The sequence below is a fragment of the Mauremys mutica genome, chromosome 3 (assembly GCF_020497125.1).
Source record: "Mauremys mutica isolate MM-2020 ecotype Southern chromosome 3, ASM2049712v1, whole genome shotgun sequence".
Taxonomy (NCBI): Eukaryota; Metazoa; Chordata; order Testudines; family Geoemydidae; genus Mauremys; species Mauremys mutica.
This window is the reverse complement of record NC_059074.1, coordinates 185384909-185408994: the sequence shown is the minus strand read 5'-3', so window position 1 is coordinate 185408994 and position 24086 is coordinate 185384909. Positions and strand designations below refer to the sequence as shown.

The following is a 24086-nucleotide window of genomic DNA, read 5'->3' as shown; positions in this document are numbered from 1 at the left end:
TTCCTTAATATCCAATCTAAACCTCCCCCACTGCAACTTGAGACTATTACTCCTTGTTCTATCATCTTCTACCACTGAGAACAGTCTAGATCCATCCTCTTTGGAACCCCCTTTCAGGTAGTTGAAAGCAGCTATCAAATCCCCCCTCATTCTTCTCTTCTGCAGACTAAATAATCCCAGTTCCCTCAGCCTCTCCTCATAAGTCATGTGCTCCAGCCCCCTAATCATTTTTGTTGCCCTCCGCTGGACTCTCTCCAATTTATCCACATCCTTCTTGTAGTGTGGGGCCCAAAACTGGACACAGTACTCCAGATGAGGCCTCACCAATGCCAAATAGAGGGGAATGATCATGTCCGTCGATCTGCTGGAAATGCCCGTATTTATACAACCCAAAATGCCATTAGTCTTCTTGGCAACAAGGGCACACTGTTGACTCATATCCAGCTTCTTGTCCACCAAAACCCCTAGGTCCTTTTTTGCAGAACTGCTGCCTAGCGACTCGGACCCTAGTCAGTAGCAGTGCATGGGATTCTTCCTTCCTAAGTGCAGGACTCTGCACTTGTCCTTGTTGAACCTCATCAGATTTCTTTTGGCCCAATCCTCTAATTTGTCTAGGTCCCTCTGTATCCTTTCCCTACCCTCCAACGTATCTACCACTCCTCTCAGTTTAGTGTCATCTGCAAACTTACTGAGGGTGTAATCCACACCATCCTCCAGACCATTAATGAAGATGTTGAACAATACCAGCTCCAGGACCAACCCTTGGGGCACTCTGCTTGATACCAGCTGCCAACTAGATATGGAGCCATTGATCACTACCCACTGAGCCCGATGATATAGCCAGCTTTCTATCCACTTATAGTCCATTCATCCAGCCCATATTTCTTTAACTTACTGGGAAGAATACTGTGGGAGACCGTATCTGAAGTCAAGGAATAACATGTCCACTGCTTTCCCCTCATCCACAGAGCCAGTTATCTCATCATAGAAGGCAATTAGGTTAGTCAGGCATGACTTGCCCTAGGTGAATCCATGTTGACTGTTCCTGATCACTTTCCTCTTCTCTATGTGCTTCAAAATTGATTCCTTGAGGACCTGCTCCATGATTTTTCCAGGGACTGAGGTGAGGCTGATTGGCCTGTAGTTCTCCGGATCCTTCTGTTGTGGAAAAATTCACCCACATATCATTTTTAGTTCAGAGACTCAGCCTGAGGCCTGTTTATTGATAACACATCAGCGCGTTGGGGGCAGCAGCTATTGGAACTGCTCCCCCGAAGCAAAGCATACAGGAGCTTATAAAGCTTAAAACCACAAACAAATTACACACAGTTAAGTAATGATTATCCATATTAGGAATTAAGTTGCACATACTTAAGTAATTGTGACCTTATTAGGAATTAGAGAATTAGGGTCTCTTGGTACTTTCCAGCATTCTTTCGCAACCTTCACCCCGTATGGATGCAATTTGAGTTATGGTCTTTTTCGGTACTTTCCACCATGGTTATACCCTTGCCTTTTATAGGGTGTTTCTTACACAATTGTCCTTTACAGGGCACAATTACACAATTGGAATACGGGAGGACATCTAAAAATTCATTTCAGACAGTTGCTTCACACAAGCGGTTATTATATTTCATAAGCAGTAGATACTGTGGCAAGCCCAGGCAAAATGGCTACAAAGGGAGGGGTAGGAATTAGTCCCAGGGCGGGTTAAAAGGCTTCTCCCTATCCATTGAGGAGAGACAGCCATGAGAAATTAGGTTCAGCTGGAACAGGGGTTACCAGGGAACTAATTTGGTTCAGCTGGCCCCAATTGCTGGTGACCTTTTTAAACCCTCCCTGGCAGGGAAACGGGGGGAGTGAGAGAAGCAGAGAAGCTGCCAGTGAATAGGTGCAGCAAGGCTCTGCCCTCTTCCAGCTAGGAAGACTGCACTCTGTCCCCAGAAGGGGAGAAAAACAGCAAGAGACTGACTGAGAGGAGGATCAGCCAGACCCTGCGTGACTGGGAAAGATTTTACTTTGCCCAAGCCTGTGTCTCCAAGGCAAAAAGGGACTGAGTCAGCTGAGGAGAAGCAGGTACTTTGCCACACGTGGTGTCAGGAGTGGGATAAGCTAGTGAGTGTGGCTCTGTGGCAAGCCATCTCAGGGCAAGGTAAATCACACACAAAAAAAAAATGGAGGACGTAGTGAAGGCGTTGTTACAGGCCACTGCGGCCCAGCAAGAGGCTACCAGAGTACAGGTGGCGGCCCAGCAAGAGTCAGTACGTGTCCAACAGGAGACAGACCAGCTGCTGATAAACCAGGCGGCCCAAGATCGAGCCACCTTGAATGAAGTAGTGAACCAGCTGAAAGCCCTGGCCACGCTGACCCACGGTGCCCATGGGACCCGACTGCTACGGGCAAGCAACTATTTACAGAAGATGACTACAGATGACGATATAGAGGCATATCTCCTCGCATTCGAGAGGACGGCACTGCGGGAGGCCTGGCCCCAAGACCAGTGGGCAGGCCTCCTGGCCCCATTCCTGTGTGGGGAGGCCCAGAAGGCCTACTTTGACTTGACCACAGAAGCAGCTATGGATTACCCCCAGTTGAAGGCGGAAATCCTGGCGAGGACAAGCGTGACGCCGGCAATAAGGGCCCAGCGCTTCCAAGAGTGGAAATACCGGGATGACAAAGCACCAAGGTCCCAGCTATTTGATTTGATACACCTCGCCCGGAAGTGGCTCCGCCCCGAGACCCATGGGCCGGAGAAGGTAGTGGAAATCCTGGTATTGGACAGGTACATGAGGGGGTTGCCGCCAGACATACGAGGGTGGGTCTGCCAAAATGATCCCTCCTCTTGTGATGAACTAGTTGCTCTCGTAGAGAGACACTTAGCAGCCCAAGAACTTTCTTGGACCACCGAGGAAGGGAGGCGCCAGAATCGGAGACCAGTCTCTGCGCCGAGGCCCCGGTTTGCCCTAGCGCCAGGCTGGACAGTGGAGGGGAAGAAGGAGGCGGGAGAGCAGCCGGCAGTCCCGGAGAAGCTGGAGGACTGAGGGAGAAAGACTCGGGGGATAAATCCCAGCAGCCCAAAAAATAGGGGGCTGCCCCAAGCGGGGTACCGATGCTATGCCTGTGGCGAATTGGGGCATATTGCTGCCCAATGCCCAAATCTAGGAGAGCCTATGCAATGTGAACTGGGAGATATAGGGGGACTATGTGATCTAATAAGTCTGGTTGGGGTTGCAATGGTCCCGCATAGATACACTAGGCCCGTTAAGATGAACAGTATAGCGACCACAGCATTAATTGACTCGGGAAGTGCAATCACATTAGTCTCGGGGAAGCTGGTCAGGCAGGACCAACTATCCCGGGCCAAACGCTCGGGAATATCCTGTGTGCATGGGGATGTCAACTATTATCCAGCCATCCCCGTAAGCATAGAAGTTCTCGGAAACCCCACTAAGTTGACAGTGGGAGTAGTTCCGAAACTCCCTTACCCTGTCCTTATCGGACGAGATTTCCTGGGGTTTGATGGCCTACTCCCCGGGGATGAGATAGAAGAAAATAATGACCCTGGGACCCAAGGTATGGTCCAGATAGATGACCCTTCCCCAGCCTTCCATGAGTTTAGCCACAATTTGTTCTCCCCGCCGGGGAAGCCCAGGAAGACTCGGAGGGAACGGAGGGCGGATAAAAGGAGGGGGGACGAGGATCCTGACCCAGTATCAGAAGTCTACGCTGGCAGGGGAAAGAAGGGGCTCGGCTGACAGCGGGACTGGGTCGGCCATCAACAACCCTATCGTCGGGCCTGGTTCCCCAGGGGCTCTCCCCGAGGGGGAGACAGAGGTAGACCCCCCAGAATTTGGTCAAATGGGGACCGCACGCGGGAATTTTGGTCAGGATCAGGCCAATGATCCCATATACCACAATATTCATAAGGAAGTAGTCGAGGTAAATGGGGTCCCAGTGGAGGGGAGAGTTAAGGGCCCAGGGCCATATTACATGATTAAGAAAGATCTACTATATAGAGTAGTCCGGGTCCAAGAGCAAGTTATAGAACAACTCTTGGTCCCCCGGAAGCATCAGAGGGCGGTAATGGATCTGGCCCACAGTCATCTGTTTGGGGCCCATCTAGGGGTAGATAAGACCCTTGATCGGATCCTACCGAGGTTTTTTTGGCCTGGCATTTATGCGGCAGTCCCGCGATATTGTACCTCCTGTCCGGAATGCCAAATACATGGGCCCCAACCATACTTAAGGGCCCCTCTGGTACCTCTGCCAGTTATTGAGGTTCCATTTGAGCGAATGGCTATGGACATAGTAGGGCCATTAGAGAAGTCAGCCCGGGGCCATCAGTACATTTTGGTAATGCTAAATTATGCCACTCGATACCCCGAGGCCATACCCCTACGGAATACCATGTCCAAGACCATAGCCAAAGAATTAGTCAAAATTTTTTCCAGAGTAGGAATACCTAAGGAGATCCTGACGGACCAAGGGACCCCCTTTGTGTCTAAACTGATGAAGGACCTATGTACCATGCTCCACATACGGACCCTTAGAACATCGGACTACCATCCCCAGACCGACGGCCTTGTTGAACGTTTTAATAGGACATTGAAAAACATGTTGCGGAAAGTGATTAGTCGTGACGGGAAAGACTGGGACGCTCTGCTGCCTTATGTACTGTTTGCTGTACGGGAGGTCCCTCAGGCTTCCACTGGATTCTCCCCCTTCGAGCTGTTATATGGTCGCCACCCCAGGAGCATACTGGACCTGGCTAAAGAAGACTGGGAAGAACAGCCGAACCTGGGGAGAAATGTTGTGGAACATGTGCTGGGGATGAAGGACAGAATAGCCCGAGTCGCTCCCCTTGTGCGCGAACACATGGAGAAGGCCCAAGGGGCACAACGGACGTACTACAATCGTCAAGCAAGGACCCGGAAGTTCCAGGTAGGGGATCGGGTGATGGTGCTCATACCCACAGCAGAGAGCAAGCTCCTGGCCAGGTGGCAGGAGCCATATGAGGTAATAGAAGCTATAGGAGAAGTCGACTATAAGGTCCGACAGCCAGGTCGCCGGAAGCTGGAGCAGATCTACCATATAAATCTGCTGAAACCTTGGCAGGATAGAGAAGCTCTAGTGGTTGCGCTGAGGGCACCATCCCCTACAAGCAACCAGCCCGACCTGGTGGGAATATCCTCGGAGTTGACTCCGGAACAACGGTCAGAAGTGATCAACCTGATCGAACGCAACCAGGATGTGTTCTCGGAAAAACCAGGCAGGACGACTGAGGTTCACCATCACATCTTCACAGAGCCCGGAGTGAAGGTGAACATCAAGCCATACCGGATCCCGGAGGCCAAGAGAGAAGAGATTAGGAGAGAGGTCAGGAAGATGCTGGCATTAGGAGTCATCGAAGAATCTCATAGTCAATGGTCCAGTCCCGTGGTTTTAGTGCCTAAGCCGGACGGCAGTATGAGGTTCTGCAATGACTTCCGCAAGCTGAACGAGGTGTCCCAATTCGATGCATACCCTATACCCAGGATAGATGAGCTGATTGACCGATTGGGAAAGGCACGGTTTATGTCTACCCTTGACCTTACCAAGGGCTATTGGCAGATCCCCCTGGCCAAGGCCGACAAGGAGAAGACGGCCTTTGCAACTCCAGAAGGACTATATCAGTACACTGTTCTCCCCTTTGGGTTGCATGGGGCTCCCGCTACCTTCCAACGGCTAATGGACAAACTGTTACGACCCCATGGAAAGTACGCGGCAGCCTATCTCGACGACGTCATTATCTATAGCCCCGACTGGGAGACACACCTGGAGAAGGTAGAAGCAGTCCTGGACACTCTGAGGAAGGCAGGACTGACTGCAAATCCCTCCAAATGTTCAATCGGGTTAGCTGAGGCCAAGTACCTTGGGTATATAGTGGGGAGGGGCGTGGTGAAGCCCCAACTCAATAAGTTAGAAGCGATACAGAAGTGGCCCCGACCACTCCGGAAAAAACAGGTCAGAGCATTCCTGGGACTAGTGGGGTACTATAGACGGTTCATTCCCCACTTCGCCACCAGGGCATGCCCATTAACAGACCTAACCAAAGCTCGGGGCCCAGACATAGTAAAATGGTCTGCTGCAGCCGAAGCCGCTTTTGCCGATCTGAGGACGGCCCTTTGCACAGACCCCATACTAGTAGCTCCGGACTGGGGGAAGGAGTTTATCTTACAAACGGACGCCTCTGAAGTAGGGCTGGGGGCGGTGCTTTCACAAATGGTTGGAGATGACGAACACCCTGTCCTCTTCCTCAGTAGGAAGCTCCTACCTAGGGAACGGAAATACACCATAGTGGAGAAGGAATGCCTGGCAGTAAAATGGGCCATAGAAAGCCTCCGCTACTATCTACTTGGGCGGAGGTTTACCCTGATCACGGACCATGCCCCTTTGCAGTGGATGCACCAAAACAAGGACAAAAATGCGAGAGTAACAAGATGGTTTCTGTCGCTTCAACCCTTCCACTTCCAAGTACGACATAGGTCTGGAACCCAACATGGCAATGCAGATGGCCTGTCGCGGATGCACTGTTTTCCGACCCAAGTAGCCCAACCCCGTAGTGTTGAGCGGGGGGGGGGTGATATGTGGCAAACCCAGGCAAAATGGCTACAAAGGGAGGGGTAGGAATTAGTCCCAGGGGGGGTTAAAAGGCTTCTCCCTATCCATTGAGGAGAGACAGCCATGAGAAATTAGGTTCAGCTGGAACAGGGGTTACCAGGGAACTAATATGGTTCAGCTGGCCCCAATTGCTGGTGACCTTTTTAAACCCTCCCTGGCAGGGAAACGGGGGGAGTGAGAGAAGCAGAGAAGCTGCCAGTGAATAGGTGCAGCAAGGCTCTGCCCTCTTCCAGCTAGGAAGACTGCACTCTGTCCCCAGAAGGGGAGAAAAACAGCAAGAGACTGACTGAGAGGAGGATCAGCCAGACCCTGCGTGACTGGGAAGGATTTTACTTTGCCCAAGCCTGTCTCTCCAAGGCAAAAAGGGACTGAGTCAGCTGAGGAGAAGCAGGTACTTTGCCACAATACATATTGCAAATTATTCTTGTTTCTGGAGCTTTTCACCCCCCTCCTTCCACCTTTGAGCGCCGCTGTCAGAGAGCACAACACTTAGCTTAGCTCAGGTTTTGGGCCTGCTATCTGCAAGGCAGGCCCAGACCCAGTAAGCAAAAGCCTAGATACATCAGGGCTAGCTTAATTTTCCACCACACTCCTCCTTCCCTTTTTTAAAGATGGGCACTACATTAGCCTTTTTCCAGTCATCCGGGACCTCGCCCGATCGCCATGTCTTTCTCTATCTTGATGACTGGTTGTTGAAGGGCAGGTCCAGAGAGGAAGTTTGTGCCTACGTCAATACCACCATGCACTTGCTTGAACATCTGGGGCTCATTCTAAACACCGTGAAGTCGACTTTTGTCCCCACTCAGCAAATAGAGTTAATTGGGGCCATTTTAGCTTCACTAAGTCAAGAGCATTTCTGCCAGCCGATTGCTTCCAGGTGATCTGACAGCTGTACTTCAGCTTACAATCGTAAACATCCACAGTGGTTTGTGTGTGCCTGAACCTGTTGGGCCACATGTCCGCATGTACCCAGGTGGTTTATGCTTTTGTCCTCTTCACAGATGTGGCTCAGGATGGTTTATTGCCCTGCCCTGTACTTTCTTGACAGATTGGTTCAGCTTCCTCGGCCAGTTCTGGTGTCCTTGCATTGGTGGGAGTCCCATCGCAATGTGTGCCAATGGGTCCCCTTCGCTTGGCCCTTTCCCACCAAGTCAGTGGTTATTGACACATCCCTTCTGGGTTGGGGGGTGCATCTAGACTCGTCGTGGGTGCAGGGCCTGTAGTCAGAGCAGGACCCCTTGTTCCGTATCAATGTGTTGGAGGTTTGAGCCATCCACAGTGCCTTTTGGGACTGTATCAGACATTCAGTGATTCACATACTCATGGACAATACTACCACGATGTACTACGTGAATAAACAAGGGGGAACTCACTCCAGAGCGCTCTGCCTGGAGGCGATCAACCTGTTGCAGTTCTATATTGAGGAGGACATTACCCCAATAGTTTTCCATTTGCCGGGGGTCCAAATCACATCTCAAAGAAACACAGTTACAGTAAGTAACTGCTTCTTTTTCCTGGTAAGGGGCAACTCTTTCTTGGGATTTTGTTGGGAAAATTCTAGCTTAGTTCAGTCTCAAGAAGTAACCAAAAATGAGTAACACTGCATAAATCATGAGGGGGGAAAAGGAAGTGCTTCTGAAAGCCTTCTATTTGTGGGTTTATGTTGCCCAGTTTGTTGGCACCTACTTATTCAATAAACAATATGAAAGGAACTATTGCGTTTCCCAAGCTCGCTCACCCTGAGCTCTGTTCAGGATGGGGAAACACAACAGTTCTCATGAGAAATCTGCTTTAGGAAACAAAACGCTAAAGTAAGTACCTTGACTTTTGAATTATTAGGCTCTTCCAGTGATCTGTCTGCATCCTTGAATTGTTTTCTCTTTTAAATAAGGCTTTTTGCCAAGGCAACAATGGTCAGGACAGCTAGGTTGTCCCTTCATGCTCTCTATAATAAGCAGATTGTCTAGTAGTATTGTACAACCCTGGCTTTTTTTTTCTGCACCCTTACCAGTCTCGCTCTGTACTTAGCTACTCCAGTTTCCTTTCAGCCTCAGGTAAATAGCCATTTGTCTCCAGGTATGAACCATTCTTCTCACAAAATGCTTTCCCCTAAAATGTTACTGGCTAATGAAATAAGGGCACTGCACTCTTTTTTCTTTTTCTACGTGTTTCATTCTATTGTGACTTTATTTTGTGCTCCTTGTGACAAAGATAGAGCCAAAGTAATAGCAGGATCATAAATGTCTTATCGACCAGACTGGAGTGAAAACTCAGTAAGGCCTTCACAGACCAAACTCTTCTTCCATTCATAGATTAAGCATAAAAACCCATTCTAAAACATCAAATAACACATTATCACTTCTTATCCTTTTCCTCCTCTAATTAAAAAAAAAATCATGCTGGAAAAAGTTCAGAGGACTTTTCTAAGAAAAGAGAGGAGTGAGTCACTCCTCAGATGACTCACAGCATTCATAGGAGGTTGTTTTTTGACTCTGTAGATATTAAATACCTATCCAGACTACTGGCCTTAGACCTGTCTAATTTGTAATATTGTATTAACATACCAAAAATATGTTCCATAAGGGCTCGCCTTAAAGCATTCAGGCCTCTCCTTCAATTCTGCAAGAGTGCACCTGGTGGCTATATCTTCCTGGTGGAAGGCTATACCCTTTTTTCTCTTCTGATAGTGATTGGATTTCTCAAAAGACTCATTCATGTCTACCCTCCAGTCAGAGAGACTCCAACCTCCTACCAGCTTCTTAGTCACCATAAGCTCAGCCAGAAGGATAGGAGAGAGTCAAGCCCTCATGGTGGGGCCACCTTATGCAGTATTAGACAAAAATAAAGTGATTTTAAGGCCTCACTGAAGTTCTTACCTAAAGTGGTTCTGACCTTCATATTAATCAGATGATCAACCTACCCATCTTCTTTCCCAAGCCTTATACCATGCAGGGAAAAGCTAAACTTCACTTTGGACATTGTCAGGTTTCTTTCTTACTATCGGGAGAAGACAAAGCTATTCAGGAATTCTCCTAGATTGATCCTAGTATTTGCTGGCAGAATGAACGGTCAACCAGTCTTCACTCAAAGACTGTCAAAATAAGTCTCTGACTCTATTAAGACATGCAACACAGTGGTCCACTTAGACTCATCTGGGCAAGTTAGGACCCATTCCACCAGAGCTCAAGCAAGGTGATCTCAGAGATTTGCAAAGCAGCTGCCTGGAGTTTAGTTCACACTTACTCTCGACACTGCTGCTTGGTAGAAGGCTCCAGTTCATACACCTGTTTCAGGAAACATGAGTTGAGATCCCTCAGCTGAGCCTGGGACTTAGCCAGTTCAGTCTTCAGGCAGGCTAATAAGCCCAGTTGGGCTGCAGCAGAATCACCTGATTGGGTGGCCTGCCTAACTGCCTGGTAGAAGCCAACAGGTCTGCATTTATGTTCAGCAGCAGGTCGCTGACTGCTTAATGCTTATGCCCATAGTTGCAGTTGCTCCTCTCCCTGCCATGTTCCAGTCTTGTTCCTGTCCTGCTTCAGTCCATCCCAACCCTGCTTCTTTGCTCCAGCTTCTGACTCTGACACTGACCACCTGGCTCTAGCTCTGACTCTGGGCTTGGTTCCTTACTCAGGGTTTGACTTCTGGCTCCCGGCTCCTGTGCCTGGTTCTAACCACTAGGCAGGGCCCTGGCTCTAATACTAGCCTGGGCCTTGACTCTAACTCTTACCCAGGGTTTTCAGAACCCAAAGCAGTGAGGTTTTGTACTCACGAAAGCTTATGCCCAAATAAATGTTAGTCTTTAACAGTCCATGCCACCATGATTTAACAGCCCATGCCACCGGACTCCTTGTAGTAACTTTACTTTGCGCGCGCGCACACACACACACACGCAGTAGCAGTAGCAGTAGGGTTAGAGCATTCCAAAAAGTTTATATATCCAAAGTGGTTGTGAGGAATCAGCAACCAGCTTTCGAAGGATCCTCCTTCCGCCCAGTTGCTGGGGAGTTTAGGTACCAGATTCTTGCCCAAAGAAAAGCTTCCTCGAACTGCTCCAAAGTATATTCTTTCACCTAATCTTTTATAGCTAACTTAAACAAAGCACATAACTCATAGTGACTCCTAGTGAGTCACCATAAGTAACCCCTGGTGGGTCACCAGTTCTAGTTTCAGCAAACTACTCATTATCTCTTATTATTAAAGCATTTCTAGTCATAACAACAATAAAACTTACATGTCAGAGGCTCCTAACCAAGGTTGACTATCCAAACATTCCTTCCATTTTCATGGTACATTAACTCCCTCCCATTTTGATTAGACAAACGGCAAACATGCAGCTATCTGGCCTTGCCTCTCAGGATCTACAGTTGTTCCTAGCTATGTGTTGTTTGTTGTTTAGCTAGCAGTGGCTGGACACACAAGATGGCTGACTGAGTACTGTCAAGTTCTGGGTTACATGCAGAAATGACAAATTTGGGGGTTACCCTAACCACTAGGTCAGACCACCCATATCCTGATCCTGACTCCTGTTTTGGCAGAGCTGTCCTGCAGTCATTGTTTCAGTAGATTCCAAGTAGCCATCTCCAGATCTTTATTTACGGCTCATGGGTTACCATAATACCCGTGGACAATCACTCAAAGAAGAAAGAACAGTTTACTTTCCAGTAACTAGTGATTCTTTGACATCTGTTATACACATGTATTCCACAACCTACCCTTCTTCCCTGCTACTGTGGGGTATTTGGCAATCTGCATTCTGTTTTGGTGACGGAACAAGAGAGTGGTTGCAGCCGCTCCACCCTTTGTGCTCTCTAAGCTATTGGTCACTGGAGAGCATGCAGGGCACAGACGCAGCCCCAACAGATGCTGCTATTCAAAAGCTTCCAATCTTGTGTGCGTGGCACACATGAGCATGAGAAGTGGAATACTTGTGGACGACGCATCTCGAAAAATGACAGTTCTAGTAAGGTAAATAAATGTTCTGTGTTGTCTTTACTATATGTTACTATAAAAGTGACAAGAAATTATTTTTTCTTCTGAAGGCAATTGTATTGTACTGTTCTCATTCCTCAGTGACTCCATTTTTTAAAATACTAATTCAATACTAGTATTGCTAGGCATTGTCAGGGTTGTAACAAGAGTCCTTGGTTCCTCCCTCAGGGGGTGGCAGAACCTGACCACACCCAGTTGTCTACACTGGGTAGTTGGAACACTGGCCCCACTTCCCTGCTAATTGCTTTTTGTGGGCCTCCTTAAGTCCAGGGGGGGCATTTAGGGGAGGCGGAGAGGGCTCCTCCATGCCCCCCCCAAGGTTTCTACCACTGGCTGGGAGTGACATTGCTCACTCCTCTCCCCCCCTTCCCTCACTGGCCTACTCATTGCTCAGCAAATAAGAATTCAGAGGTGTATCTGGCAGGGCTGGGAGCTTCTGCAGCACTTTTTCATTCCTGAAACAAACATGCTCAGGTAATGGTGGGAGGCAGGAAGCTCTCAAGCTCTGTGCTTAGGCAGGAAGATGCTTGCTGTAGATTTCAGCATGATCTGCCCCTCCTCACCTTCACATGTCAACATGTTAAAAGGCCTTTTGCTTGTAAGGCAAGCCCTTTGTGACACCAGTAGATAAGAGGCTGCTCAGGTGGGGGAGGGGCTGCTGCCTCAGGCACATTCAGGGGATAATTATCCTCACAGACATCCCAGCTTTGGAAGTTTCAGGCTGCAAGAATAGTACTGCAGAATAGACCACCTGTAATCTTTCCCTGCTGTGAAGAAACAAGTGTGTGCTGCCACCACCACAAATATTGTTTTAATTACACTTAAAATTTTCCCAATTTTTTCCAACTCTCTAATTTTTAGTGAATGGCACCAATGTGGCCATTTATTCTACCATTTAGTCCCACTTGTCTGTGGGAGTCTTTCCTTTGCCTACAGTGGGCTTTAGGTCAGGTCCATAGGCTGTGACACAGGGCTTGGCTACACTTGCAAGTTGCAGCGCTGGTAGAGGCTTTCCAGCGCTGCAATTAGTAACCGTCCACACCTGCAAGGCACATCCAGCGCTGCAACTCCCTGGCTGCAGCGCTGGCTGTACACCTGGCCGGGTTGGGGTGTAGCGATTGCAGCGCTGGTGATCCAGCGCTGCTCATCAAGTGTGGACACACACCAGCGCTTTTATTGGCCTCCAGGGAATAAGGAGATATCCCAGAATGCTTTTAACTAAATTACTCCCTTTGTTTTGTTATGCAGCCTCTCTTTGTTTTGTTGTGAACCTCCGGAGCTCCGTTTCTACCGGAGCTGTTTATCAGCTCCTGTTTGCTGTGATCAATCTGTGAACAATCAAATGAGATCCTCCTCCCTGTTGTGAACGAGCTCTGTGGAGCTCCTCCGTTGCCGCTGCTGCTATCTAAAAAACAAACAAAGCTCCTGTTTGCTGTGATCATCTGTACCTGGCTGTAAACAATCAAATAGAGGCAGGCAGGGAAACAGTGGGGAGTCCTGTTGCCTGCAGGCTGTTTGCAATTAAGAGTTAAGACTAAGGGGTCGGAAAAATGTTCTGATTTTTCAAGTCAGGAAGCTAACACACAGTGTTGGCTCCAAAAATCCACTCTCTCTCTCCCCCCGCTCCCTGTCACACTAGACCCCACTCCACCCCCCTCTTTTGAAAAGCACGTTGCGGCCACTTGAATGCTGGGATAGCTGCCCATAATGCATCACTCCCAACAGCGCTGGAAATGCTGCAAATGTGGCCACACACCAGCGCTGGTAGCTGTGAGTGTGGCCACACACCAGCGCTGCTCCTACACAGCTGGATGACCAGCGCTGCAAACTACCAGCGCTGCAAACCGTAAGTGTAGCCAAGCCCACAGAAACGCTGCTTCCTCTGTGAATGTCTGGATTTTACCAAATCTCCCCAGAGTGTGGTTGCACTTTTCTAGGAACTTTCCCCAGAATACCTTTTGAGGAGCTGCTGCCCCTCAACTGCTGCTCTCAAGCAGCTATTTTGCAGCTGTCTGCTGTATCTCCTTTTTTCCCCGGTTGGTAAGTATTCTTATCTCCTGTTGTACTTACTCTAACATTTCTGAGGGTATGGCAGAGTCTCATAAACTTCAGTACCATCTGTGAATTTCATTGTGGTGATGTTTACTCTCACTAATCCTTACAGCAACACACTAGAAACATCCTTCTAACTTAATCCTTTGTATTTATCATAACTATTTGTATAAACCCTTCAGTTAACATAAACCCAAACCAATCTGAACAATTTGTAAAATTTAGCTGCCAAAATTTGTTCGTTATAGATCCATGCTGCTAACATCCAAACATATGTCATATCTGATATTTGTGCCAAGGCTTCAAAACTGATACCTTGAGGTTTGGGACTGTCAATGTCTTGCTGTATTATCTTCTGGTTGTTCTGATCTTTCATATACACTTAAAATATGGCTTTCTTTATATAGGAAGTCGATACAGGGCTTCTGTCAGCTAATTTCTAAGTTATTATCTGCAAAAAATTAGAGTTTTCAGTTGCCTAAGTAGTCCCTTGAATCACAGTTAAAGTTGCGCCCTTCCATCCCCCCAACACACACACACACCCCAAAATCTGAAATGGCACCCCTGCTTAAGTCTCTCCAGCTGGGGGATCAAAATAAAAGTCACAAATACTCACCCTTCAGAGATACTCCCTCCCTGAGGTCCCAGCAAAAGGGGGTGGGGTGGTGCCAAAAATCCAACCTTAATTTAACAGGTTTGGGGAAATTGCTCTGGCTGGATCTCTGTGGCAGGCTCCGCCTGTCTGTCTTACCCTGGTAGTCCACTGTACTCTCCTCAGGGTTGTGGTGAAGATCTCCTGCTTAGAAGTTCCCTCTGCAGCATCAGAAGTCGCTCCTGCTGTCTGCCATTTAGGGCAATCTTGCTCCTCCCTCCCCTCCCCCCCCCCATTGACTGCAGGGTCCTTCCTTTTAAAGGTCACCTCCCTATCATGCATGATAGACATGGCCAGATGTGGGGAGGGCCCATCCTCTATACCCAATCACAGTTTTGGTTTGAATTTAGAATTAAGACACATGAAGATTCAAGGTTTCCGTACTTGCTTTAAAGCATTTTCAAGTTGCTCATGTAAGAAATGACAAATAATATGAATCTTTTGGGTAGGAATTTAATCACACTGAAGTATTTTTTCTTTGTTCTGCTTGAAAGAACAATGTGTTGAAACTCACTGAACTCCCTTTCAAGAGCTTTAGTGTTAGATAGGAAACAAAATCTGGACATTTAATTTGTGTAAATATATTATGTCTATATATTCTACCTAGGCAATCCATCTAGGTTTGTGAAAAAATAGAAAAAGAGAACAACAATAGGTAATATATGATACATCATCTCACAGAACTTAATTTTTTATTTTCTAGAATATGAATTTGCTTTCGGATGCTCGCTCTGCCAGAGTGTACCGTGATGAGTTAGACGTACTCCGTGAGAAGGCAATCCGAGTTGACAAGCTTGAAAGTGAAGTCAGCCGATACAAAGAGAGGCTGCATGATATTGTATTCTACAAGGCTAGAGTTGAGGTATATTAAAACAATTCTTAATCACATACAATTTGTTGGTTTTTAGTAAAAAAACAAAAAACAAAAAAACCTGTTGCCTGTTGATATTGCTTTCTCTCTTTTTTTTAATTTGGCAACATGAAAAAAATGAAGACTTGAAAGCAGTTTGATAGATTCTTGCACTGCAATATATTATTCTATCTTGTCTGATAAATTGTCGTTTTCAAGATGAGTATTCAAACATCCACCCACATGGAGTTTCATTTGAAGTCAGCAAGACTCTCTGTTAGTGCCTGGGTCCATCTATGCAGACCCACTTGCGGGATCAGGGTCTACAAGCAGACATAAAGAAGACATGGGAAACACGGAGGAGGGAGTTAGCTTGAAATTTATTTTAAGTTAAATTTTTCATTCACTTCTTCTGGGCATCATGAGGGAAGGAAGTTTTCAGGAATGATATGAATGAGGAAAAGAAGTTGGCCTGGTGAACCAGGATTAGGAGGGTATTTCATGCATAAAACATGGGGAAAGACACAGAGATAGAATTGAAGAGACATTTCAAATTCTATCATGGATTAGAAATTGGTAAGAGACAAAAAAGAAACCACACTAAGAATAAATTACCAATTTTTACATGGCAAACAGTGGGATGCCCAATTACCTTTACTAAGGCCAGGACCTTTGTCTGGAAACAGCAGGTGAATGGGGATGTCACAAAATTTGCACAGGATGCAAAATTATTAAGGGTAGTCAAAATCAGAAAAGTCTGTTAGGAACTTGAAAGGAACCTAACAAAACTAGACAAATTGGCAGATCACATTAAATAAATGCAAGGTAATATTTATTGGAAGGAATAATTTGAACTATGTTGCTAAGTTGAAAACTAACTCTGGAAAAAGATTTAGGTGTCATTTTGATATTTCACTAATGTCCTATCTTCATTATGAAGCAACAGTCAAAAAACAAAGTGTTATTCTGTATAACGTACAATATAAAATACTGTAACTTTCCTAATGGCATTATATAACCTGATGGGACATCCTTACTTTGAAAACTGTGTTAAGTCTAGTCACTCAACTTGAAAAATGATATAACAGAAAATAGAAGGGGTTTTACAGATAAATGATAAAGATTATTAGAAACATGAAAATACTTCCATATAAAGAGAAATTGAAAAAAATAGGAATACTTAGTTTAGAAAGGGATCAAATAAAAAGTCACATGACAGAAATATGTAAAATAATGTATGATATAGAGAAAGTCAGTCTGATACTACTCTTTACTCTTTCCTTTCATAGAGAAATGAGGGAATCAATGAAATTGCAAGGCAACAAATTTGAAACTGATGAAAGAAAATACATTTGTATGCAGTTCATAATTAAGCTATGGAACACATAGTCAGATATCCTTGAAGCCAAGACCTTAGAAGGATTCAGAAAAGGACTAGACACTCATATAGACTGGAACATTCACAGTTACATTAAATAGGATAAAACATTTTTTAAGAATATAAAAACCGTATTTAAAAGCATGAATTGATGAGGGTAGAAAAAAAGTCCCAATAAGCAGATTATTATATAAAAGATTTCTATGGGGAATTGTTGCTTTTTCTTCTGAAGCATCTGGCTGGCTACTGTCAAAAACAGGACAAAACTGTTCTGATAAGGTATGGCAATTCCTGTGTTCTACTGTTTTCAGCTGGCTAGGAGACTTAATATTTGTAGATGATGATTTCACCTTGTTAGTACATGCCTTTTTCACTTCACCTTTTGATTACAGCAACACTGTTTATCTGGATATAAAAGCATTAGCCTGGGAAAAAGCAGCATTTGTGCAGAACACAGCAGCTAGCTTCCTCAGCAACACCAGTTACTAAGAGCGTATCATCCCATATTTCCCTACCTGCAGAAGACCACATCAAGTTTAAGGTCTCTCACCTTGGTTTCAAGATATTAAATATGCAAGGCCTGGAACATTAAAGAACCACCTTGCTCTCTGTGAACTCAGCTGCCCTGAATAACTCCATTCCTCAGGCACAGTGGGATTGTGCACAGCAAAAAATAATATTTTTTAAAACATGCTCTGTACAGGCAATCTTTCCTCCTGAGGAGAGCAGAGTGGAGAAGAACTCAGCATTGCAGGTGATAGTCACATTGTTTATTTGTAGCTCTGGAAGGCATTCAGATTCCACATTGGTAGAATGGTCTTTGGTAAGCACAAGGTTCAGTATTTTGACCTGTTCACAGGAGAGAAGTCTGATCCGTGTGTGATAAACTCAGGACCGGCAGCTGCAAGTGGGGGGAGGGGGTAGAAAACAGTCCCAGAAGGTTAAAAGGTCCTCCTCCCTATCAACTGAGATGGGGTAACTACAGGTCAATCAGGTTCAGCTGAGAAGGGGTTACCAGAGAATCAGTTAGGATCAGCTGACAGGGAGTTACCTGAGGTCAATTAGGATTAGCTGATTCCAACTAAGGACTGCCTGAGACCTTTTTAAACCCTCCCCTGTTGGGAGAAGAGGAGGAGAGAGAGAAGAAGTCATACTGCCAGTACGTTAGGAGCTGCGAGACAGCGAGCCTCACCAGGAGGGGAGGCTGCATTCCCTCCCATAAGGAAGAAAAACAAGCACAAAAGACTGGTGGATTGAGGGAACAGACTTCCCCTTGCAACCAAGAGGGACTGTTTTACCCAAGCCTGTCTCACCAAGGCTAAAAGCAGCTGAGGCTGGTGAAACCGAGAAGGTGCCTTGCCACATGTGGTGTCAGGAGTGGGATTTGTGAGCGGAGATCCTGGCGAGGTCTGATGTGACGACAGCTATCAGGGCACAGCGGTTCCATGAGTGGAAATACCGGGGCAGCAAAGCACCGAGGTCCCAGCTGTTTGACCTGATCCACCTAGCCTGGAATTGGTTGCGCCCCGAGACCCACAGCCCAGAGAAAATTGTGGAGATCATAGTTTTGGACAGGTACATGAGAGGGCTGCCACCGGACATATGAGGATGGGTCAGTCAAAAGGATCCCTCCTCCTGTGATGAGCTAGTTGCCCTCGTAGAGACACACCTAGCAGCCCATGAACTTTCTTGGCCCACTGGGGAAGGAAGGCGCCAGAATAGGAGGCAAGTCTCTGTGTCGAGGGCCTGAGCTGTTGTTGCCCTGGGCAGAACTACAGAGGGGAGGAAGGAGGCTGAAGAGTGGCCGGAGATCACGGAGGGACTTGGGGACTGGGGGAGAAAGACTCAGAAGGGTAAGGCCTAACAGCCCAACAAATAGGGGGCTGCCCTGAGCAGGATACCAATGTTATGCATGTGGGGAAATAGGGCATATAGCTGCCCAATGTCCTAACCTAGAAGAACCCATGCAATGCGACCTGGGAGATTTAGAAGGACCATGTGACCTAATAAATCTAGTAGGGGTTGTGATGGCCCCTCATAGATATACTAGTTAAAATAAGTGGCATAGAGACCATCACGTTAGTGGACTCAGGAAGTGCGGTTATGCTGGTCTCGGGAATGTTGATTGGGCAAGACCAACTATTGCAGGCCAAGTGCACAGGAATATCCTGTGTACATGGGGATTTCAATCACTACCCAACCATCCCGGTAGAAATAGAAGTCCTGGGAAACCCCACTAAGGTGACGGTGGGGGTGGTCCCGAAACTCTCCTATCCAGTCCTTATAGGATGAGACTTCCCAGGGTTTGGCGGCCTACTTCCCAGAGAGGAGTCAGAAGAAGGTAATAACCCCAAGAGTAATGGGATGACCCCGATATTCCCCCACCCCCCGGTCTTCCATGAATTTGCCTAGGATTTGTTCTTCCCTGGGAAGCTCAGGAAGACTCGGTGAGAAAGGAGGGCAGATAAGAGGAGGGGAACAAGAATCTTGGCCCAGAAACAGAAGCCTATACTTGTAGGGGAAAGAGTTGGCCCAACTGACAAGGGGACTATGCAGGGGGTCGACGAACCAGCAGCTGGACCCAGTTCCCCGGGGACCTCCCTTGAGAGGGAGATGGAACTAGAACCTCCTGATTTAGGGCAAATTGGACCTTCACTGGAGAATTTTGGGCAGAATCAGGCCAATGATCCGATATATAACAATAGTCGCAAAGAAGTAGTTGAGGTGAATGGGGTCCCTGTGGAAGGGAGAGCCAAGGGCCATATTATATGATAAAGAGGGATCTGCTATACAGAGTAGTCCGGGTCCAAGAGCAAGTCATGGAACAGCTCTTAGTACCATAGAAGCATCAGAGGGCATGATGGATCTAACCCACAGCCATCTGTTTGGGGGGCATCTAGGGGTAAATAAAACCCTCGACTGAATTCCGCAGAGGTTTTTTTTGGCCTAGAATTTATGCGGTCTGATGATATTGTGCCTCCTGTCCGGAATGCCAATTACATGACCCCCGACCACATTTAAGGGCCCCTTTGGTACTTCTGCCAATAATTGAAGTCCCATTTGAGCAAATATCTATGGACCTAGTAGGGCCACTGGAGGAATCAGCCCGAGGCCATCAGCACATACTGGTTGTGCTAGATTATACCACCCGATACTCCGAGGACGTTCCCCTACGAACACTGTGTCCAAGGCCATAGCTAAGGAATTGAGCCAAATTTTTTCTAGAGTGGGGATACCCAAAGAGATCCTGACCGATCCCTTTGTGTCTAAATTAATGAAGGATTTATGTGTAGTGCTCCACATACGGACCATAAGTTAGTTTATCATCCGCAGACCAATGGCCTCGTCAAATGTTTTAATAGAACTTTAAAGAACATGACAAATAAGAGGACTGGGCCAAAAGAAACCTGATGAGGTTCAACAAGGACAAGTGCAGAGTCCTGCACTTAGGACAGACGAATCCCATTCACTGTTACAGACTAGGGACCGAATGGCTAGGAAGCAGTTCTGCAGAAAAGGACCTAGGGGTTACAGTGGACAAGAAGCTGGATATGAGTCAACAGTGTGCCCTTGTTGCCAAGAAGGCTAACGGCATTTTGGGCTGTATAAGTAGGGGCATTGCCAGCAGATCGAGGGATGTGATCATTCCCCTCTATTCGACATTGGCGAGGCCTCATCTGGAGTACTGTGTCCAGTTTTGGGCCCCACACTACAAGGAGGATGTGGAAAAATTGGAAAGAGTCCAGCGGAGGGCAACAAAAATGATTAGCGGGCTGGAGCACATGACTTATGAGGAGAGGCTGAGGAAACTGGGATTTTTAAGGTCCGGCTTGAGAAAGCCCTGGCTGGGATGATTTAGTTGGGAATTGGTCCTGCTTTGAGCAGAGGGTTGGACTAGATGACCTCCTGAGATCCCCCTTCCAACCCTGATATTCTATGATTCTATGATACGAAAGGTGGTGAGCCGGGACAGGAAGAACTGGGATGCCCTGCTGCCGTACCTAATGTTTGCTATAAGGGAGGTTCCTCAGACTTCAACTGGGTTTTCCCCATTTGAGCTGTTCTATGATCGCCACCCCCGTGGCATACTGGACATTGCCAAAGAGGGTTGGGAAGAAAAGCCGAACCCAGGGAGAAACATCATCGAGCATGTTTTGTAGGTGAAAGGGATAGCCGAAGTCGCCCCCATAGTGCGTGAACACATGGAGAGGGCGCAAGGGGCCCAACAGACATACTACAATCGCCAAGCGACGATCTGAAAATTCCATGTGGGAGATTGGGTAATGGTGCTCGTACCCACAGCGGAGAGCAAGCTCCTGGCCAGGTGGCAGGGGCCATACGAGATAATAGAAGCCATTGGAGAGGTCGACTATAAGGTCTGACAGCCTGGTCACCAGAAGGTGAAACAGATCTATCATATAAACCTGTTGAAACCTTGGCAAGACAGAGAAGCTCATGTGGTCACTCTAGAGTCGCCACCCCCTGAAAGCATCCAGCCCAGCCAAGTGGGAATATCCCCAGAATAGACCCCTGACCAACGAACTGAAGTGATCAACATGATCAAATGCAACCAGGACGTATTCTCAGAAAAAGCCAGGCAGGACTACTGAGGTTCATCATCACATCCTCACAGAACCTGGAGTGAAGGTGAATGTCAAGCCATACTGGATCCCGGAGGCAAAAAGAGAAGAGATCAAGACAGAAGTCAGAAAAATGCTGAAGGTAGGAGTCATTGAAGAGTCTCATGGCCAATGGTCAAGTCCAATTGTCCCAATTCCTAAGCCTGATGGAAGTATGAGGTTCTGCAACAACTCCTGGAAATTGAATGAAGTGTCCCAATTTGATGTCTATCCTATACCCTGGATAGATGAGCTTATTGGCTGATTAGGAAAAATACGATTTTTGTCCATCCTTGACCTGACCAAGGGTTATGGGCAAATCCCCCTGGCCAATACTGACAGAGAAGATGGCCTTTTCAACACCAGAGAGACTGTATCAGTACACTGTCCTCCCTTTTGGTTTACATGGGGCTCCCGCAACTTTCCAATGACTCATGGACAAACTGTTGCATCCACATGGCAAGTATGCGGCCGCCTGTCTCGACGACGTCATTATACATAGCCCAGACTGGGAGACGCACTTGGAGAAGGTGGAAGCAGTCCTGGACACACTGAGGAAGGCAGGGCTGACTGCAGATCCCTCCAAATGCGCAATTGGGCTAGCAAATGCCAGATATCTCAGGTATATAGTGGGGAGGGGCATGGTGAAGCCCCAACTCAACAAGTTAGAGGCAATACAGAATTGACCCCAACCAGTCCAGAAGAAACAGGTCAGAGCATTCCCGGGACTAGTTGGATACTACAGGCGGTTCATCCCCCACTTTTCCACCAGACCATGCCCATTAACAGACCTAGCAAAAGCCCATGCCCCAGACAGTAAGATAGACCAGTGCGGCTGAGGAGGCTTTTGCAGATCTGCAGACCACCCTCTGCACCAACCCAGTGCTGGTAGCTCCAGACTGGGAGAAAGAGTTTATCTTGCAAACTGATGCCTCTGAGGTTGGGTTGGGAGCAGTTCTTTCACAAATGGTCGGAGAAGAACACCACCCAGTCCTGTTCCTCAGTAGGAAACTCCTGCCCAGGGAACATAAATATGCCGTAGTAGAGAAGGAATGCTTGGTGGTAAAGTGTGCTGTAGAAAGCCTTTGCTACTAGCTACTCGGATGGAGGTTTACCCTCATCACAGACCATGCCCCTCTGAAGTGGATGCAGCAAAACAAAGAAAGAAATGCAAGAGTAACAAGGTGGTTCCTGTCGCTACAGTCCTTCCACTTCAGATTACAACATAGGTCCGGAATCAAGCATGGCAATGCGGATGGCCTGTTGAGGGTGCACTGTTTGCCAATCCAAGTAGCCCAACCCTGTAGTGTTGGGCAGGGGATATGTGATAAACTCAGGACAGACAGCTGAGGGGGTAGGGGGGTGGAGGTAGAAAACAGTCCCAGAAGGTTAAAAGGCCCTCCTCCCTATCAACTGAGGAAGGATAACTACAGGTCAATCAGGTTCAGCTGAGAAGGGGTTACCAGAGACTCAATTAGGATCAGCTGACAGGGAGTTACCTGAGGTTAATTAGGATCAGCTGATTCCAACTAAGGACTGCCTGAGACCTTTTTAAACCCTCCCCTGTTGGGAGAAGAGGAAGAGAGAGAGAGAGAAGAAGACATGCTGCCAGTAGGTTAGGAGCTGTGAGACAGCGAGCCTCACCAGGAGGGGAGGCTGCATTCCTTCCCATAAGGGAGAAAAACAAGCACAAAAGACTGGTGAAGAGAAGGAACGGACTTCCCCTCTGCAACCAAGAGGGAGGACTGTTTTACCCAAGCCTGTCTCACCAAGGCTAAAAGCAGCTGAGGCTTGTGAGACCAAGAAGGTGCCTTGCCATACATGGTTGAACATGAAACAAAGAGGTGTGAATAAGGAGGTAGAAGGATTTGATGTGGTGTTGATGTGAAACTTGAAATCCTTGGGGAAAGAAATGCATTTATTCATTTAATTGAAAAGTATAAATTAGTTTTAATCCTTTATAATGCTTTATAGTATATTTGCAAATCTTCTATAATATAATTTGTAAATGTAGAGAAATCTTAGTAATACGAGACGTCACTGTTGTACTCTGCTATTAAATCTTTGCTGAAAAGTTGGAATAGACTTCTTGATTCTGTGTGTATGAATTATAGAGTGTACCAAAGTGAAATATAGTTAGGTTAAAATGTAAGAGAACAGTGAAGTATTGTTGTAGTCATGTTGATCCCAGCATATTATGGAGAAAAGGTGGGTGAGTTAATATCTTTTATTGAACCAACTTCTATTGGTGAGAGAGACAAGCTTTTGAGCTTACGAAGAACTCTTCTTCAGGTCTGGGAAACTAACTCAAAGGTCTGGACTACACTACAGACCTATATTGGTATAGCTATGTAATTCAGAGGTGTGGATTTTTCACACCCCTGAGCAACATAGTTGTATCGACCTAGCCACCCCGCCCCCGCCCCAGTGTATACAGTGCTGTGTCAGTGAGGGAGCTTCTCTTAACAACGTAGCTATTGCCTGTCAAGGAAGTGGATGAATTATGCTAATGGGAGAACTCTCTTCTGTTGGCATAGAGGGTCTTCATTAAAGCACTACGAATGCAGCGCCAATGCAGTATTTTAACTGGAGGCGTGAGCAAAGTGTCACTGCTAAATACAAGATTTGAACAGATTGTTTGACATAAATAGCAAACACACATTTCAAATAACCATTCAAAGTGAAGTGGCCTGTTAACATCCCTCCAGTTATAGGGAAGAAAGGAAGGGAGGAGTGGAGAAAAAATCAGTTGGGGAGGGTCGTTAGTGGGTTACAGATTGTTGTAATAAGCCATAATCCTGTGTCTCTATTCAGTCTTTGATTTTTAATGTCTAGCAAAGTTGTGAATTTAAGCTCCCAGGCTTGCTTTCACCAAACAAGGTCACT

General features: G+C 46.9%; 1 protein-coding gene across 6 annotated transcripts in view; it reads left to right on the top strand.

Annotated features, from left to right (window-relative positions):
- Positions 1-24086, top strand: part of CCDC88A (coiled-coil domain containing 88A) — a 368487-nt gene that overhangs the window by 208106 nt on the left and 136295 nt on the right. For all 6 annotated transcript variants that reach the window (XM_045009683.1, XM_045009682.1, XM_045009681.1 and 3 more), the window contains one exon: positions 15057-15215. In XM_045009683.1, the coding sequence (XP_044865618.1) occupies positions 15057-15215 (159 nt within the window). The remainder of the gene's footprint in view (positions 1-15056; positions 15216-24086) is intronic.